The sequence below is a fragment of the Aristolochia californica genome, unplaced genomic scaffold, assembly GCF_029961685.1.
Source record: "Aristolochia californica isolate CCGP_79_NKW_82.1479 unplaced genomic scaffold, dmAriCali1.0.hap1 SCAF_6, whole genome shotgun sequence".
NCBI lineage: Eukaryota > Viridiplantae > Streptophyta > Magnoliopsida > Piperales > Aristolochiaceae > Aristolochia > Aristolochia californica.
Window position 1 is genome coordinate 18,318,544 of NW_027182257.1, and position 2,690 is coordinate 18,321,233.

At 38.3% G+C, this 2,690-nt stretch overlaps 1 protein-coding gene across 1 annotated transcript; it reads right to left on the minus strand.

The window, feature by feature from the left end:
- Positions 1-1,759: 1,759 nt before the first annotated feature.
- On the minus strand, positions 1,760-2,457 carry LOC137935271 (uncharacterized). The gene is made up of 3 exons (XM_068779956.1): positions 2,308-2,457; positions 1,999-2,220; positions 1,760-1,780 (listed from the first exon to the last, which is right to left on the minus strand). The coding sequence occupies exons 1-3, from the start codon at positions 2,455-2,457 to the stop codon at positions 1,760-1,762; spliced, it is 393 nt and encodes a 130-aa protein (XP_068636057.1).
- Between the last annotated feature and the right edge of the window lie 233 nt (positions 2,458-2,690).

Here is a 2,690-nt window from a genome sequence, read left to right on the forward strand (position 1 = left end):
TCTATTTCATGACTCAGCTTCACTTGATTCCAACTGTTGCTAGGCTCAGTGGTGAAGAAAGGAGTGTCCATCCCTTGTCCAATTTGTTCGTTCCATCTCTGGAATTGAACAGTATGATCGGATTCGATCTTTGAACGAACGCTGTCCACCTTTTGAGGGCGTAGTGAGGGTTCCTCAGACATAATGACCAAAAGTTTTAAAGGTTTAAATTTCTTTAAAAACTCAAACTCATTAAAACTAGTTTGATCTGGTTTCTTTAGGCTTTTTAACCTTGTAAACTCAGACGGGGTAACCAATTTTTTCTTGAATGATTTCTCATTACTAGACAAGTCCATTTCCATCAGAGATGGATCCGTTAAGACTTCCTTTTCAGCTCGAGACTGACAGGTAGAAGTCCTTGATTCCAATTTCAACAAAATCGTTAAGGTTTCCTTTCCAGCTCTTGACTGGCAGATAGAAATCCTTGATTCCCCTATCTTCAGAGAAGATTGGGTTGTGATTTCCTTCTCATGCCTGGCATGATCGGTAGAAATTCTGGGTCGACCTGTGTTGATCAAAACACTAAAGTCATCCGTCCGCTGATTAGCTGACGTTGTGGCTTCCTTTTTTCGCGATGGATATCCGGTAGAAGTCCCGGAGGAGCTTGGCATGAAAGTGAGTTCTTTTAACTCTTCGGTTAATTCTTTAACCTTGAGTTGTAAGACTTCTCCACTTAACCCGTAACGGGAACAATTCTCATGTATGTCTCCTCGTTCTGAGAGAACTAAAAGACTATCAAATAGTAACTGTAGGGTTGAGAGCAATACCATGAGTGTGGCAATTGTTGCTGTTAGGTCCGTCAGGGTGTTGCTGAGGGGATCCATTTTACCTGTCTGTAACACAAGAAAATTCTCTAGTAAGAGTATCAGGTAAATAGTTTTTATCTCCTTTAATGTGTTCAACAGTAAAAGAGAATTGAAAGAACCATTTCTGCCAATGGAGTAACCTACCGCGACAAAGTGAATCTTCTTAATTTCTTGTCATAAAACCGAAAAAAAATTTACAGTCAGTTCTTACCAGAAATTCTTTGGGAGCGAGATAAATATAAAAATTTTTTATCCCATTCTTTACTACTAAAATTTCTTTTTCATAAGAATGGTAGTTTGTTTCAGCAGATGAAAATGTTCCTGATGTATATTTGCATATTCTTTCAGAATCATTGATTTTGCATTTTAGGACTGCTGCCCAAGTGTGATCAGAGGTGCTAGTTTCTAAAATCAGTTTTGCATCTGGATCGGGTAGAGTTAACACTGGGAGGTGTTTCATCATTTGTTTGATCCGGATTACTTCTAGACTATCAATGGGTGTCCATTCCCATTTGACGTCTTTCTTTAGTTTCTTTTGAAAGGGTTTCCTAATTTCTACTAAGTTCTTTATGATTTGTTCAGCATATGTTAGGCATCCTAAGAAATGTTGAAGTTGTTTTATATCTTCTATTTCATTCGGAAAAGCAGCTAGTTTTTCCAGAATATGATTTTGGAGAATGATTTCTCCTTTTGAGATGTTTAGACCTAAGAAATCTATCTTGGTTTTAAACAACTCTGATTACTTTTTGTTGAGTGCTATCCCAACAGTTTTTAAGGCAATCCTTGGTTTTTGAAAAGACTAGGATGTCATCAACATAAACTAAGCAAAATTTAAAGAATGGTTTGAGGATATCATCCATTCTTCTTTGAAATATGTTGGGTGCTTGTTTAACCCAAAGGGCATTACAAGCCACTCATAATGTCCTAAAGGACAACTGAATGCAGTAAGGGGAATAGCTCTTTCGGTTAGACGAATTTGTCAAAACCAGGATTTGCAATCAAATTTAGAAAACCATTGTTTTCCTCTTATGGCAGCTATTAATCTTTCTTTATTAGGAAGATAGTAGCCATCCATTTTTGTGGCTTCATTAACCTTTTTATAGTTAATGACCATTCTAGCTTTTCCTCGTTTTATCTCTGCATGATTTCGTACCAGGAAAGTAGGAGATGTGTGTGAAGAATAGCTTGCATGGATTAAACCTTGAGCTAGCAAGTCATTTATCTGTGTTGAGAATTCTTCAACATCAGAAGGAGTGTAAACCACAGGTTTTTCTCGAATTTCTTTGTTAGGATCAAGAAGTTCGAGGTCGGCATATGTTTTTTGTTTATGCCACCATTCTAAGGCTTTCTCAGTACAAGTGGATTCTAGAAGTTGCTGAACTTCAAATTCACAGGACTCAGCAAGGAGCAGAGTTTCTAAGGGAGGAATCTCATCACCACGCTTGCTGCATTTTTGGAAGACCTGATGGAGGACAGGTCCATTGCCAGAAATGGCATAGGCTTCAGTGGGTTTTACTGTGTAGACAAATACAACAGTATTATCGATTTCATGTCGAGTGCGACATCGAAGTTTATTGTAGGCTGGTGTTTGCTCTACAAGGGCATGAAACATGAGCCATTCATTTCCTAGGACTAAATCTGGTCCTGAGTTTATGTTTGATCCTAAACTAATGAGTTTTGGAATCATAAACTTTTCACCTGGAATGTCGAGATGAATGTTTCGGGCTTCGGTAGGAAGAGAGATATTTTCTCCGGAGCCAACGGTTACTTGAAGGGGTACTTCCAGTGGTTTCCATAGATTCGTGGGAAGTAGATTTTGTCTGGCTAGGCAATATGAACTTCTTG

Excerpts from the sequence above, each read along its gene's own strand:
- LOC137935271 (XM_068779956.1), bottom strand. The coding sequence starts at position 2,457 with ATGTTTCATGCCCTTGTAGAGCAAACACCAGCCTACAATAAACTTCGA. Across the intron at positions 2,221-2,307 it reads ATGGACCTGTCCTCCATCAG|CAACTTCTAGAATCCACTTG; the intron begins GTCTTCCAAAAA and ends TTTGAAGTTCAG. Across the intron at positions 1,781-1,998 it reads ACACATCTCCTACTTTCCTG|TTGTCCTTTAGGACATTATG; the intron begins GTACGAAATCAT and ends TACTGCATTCAG.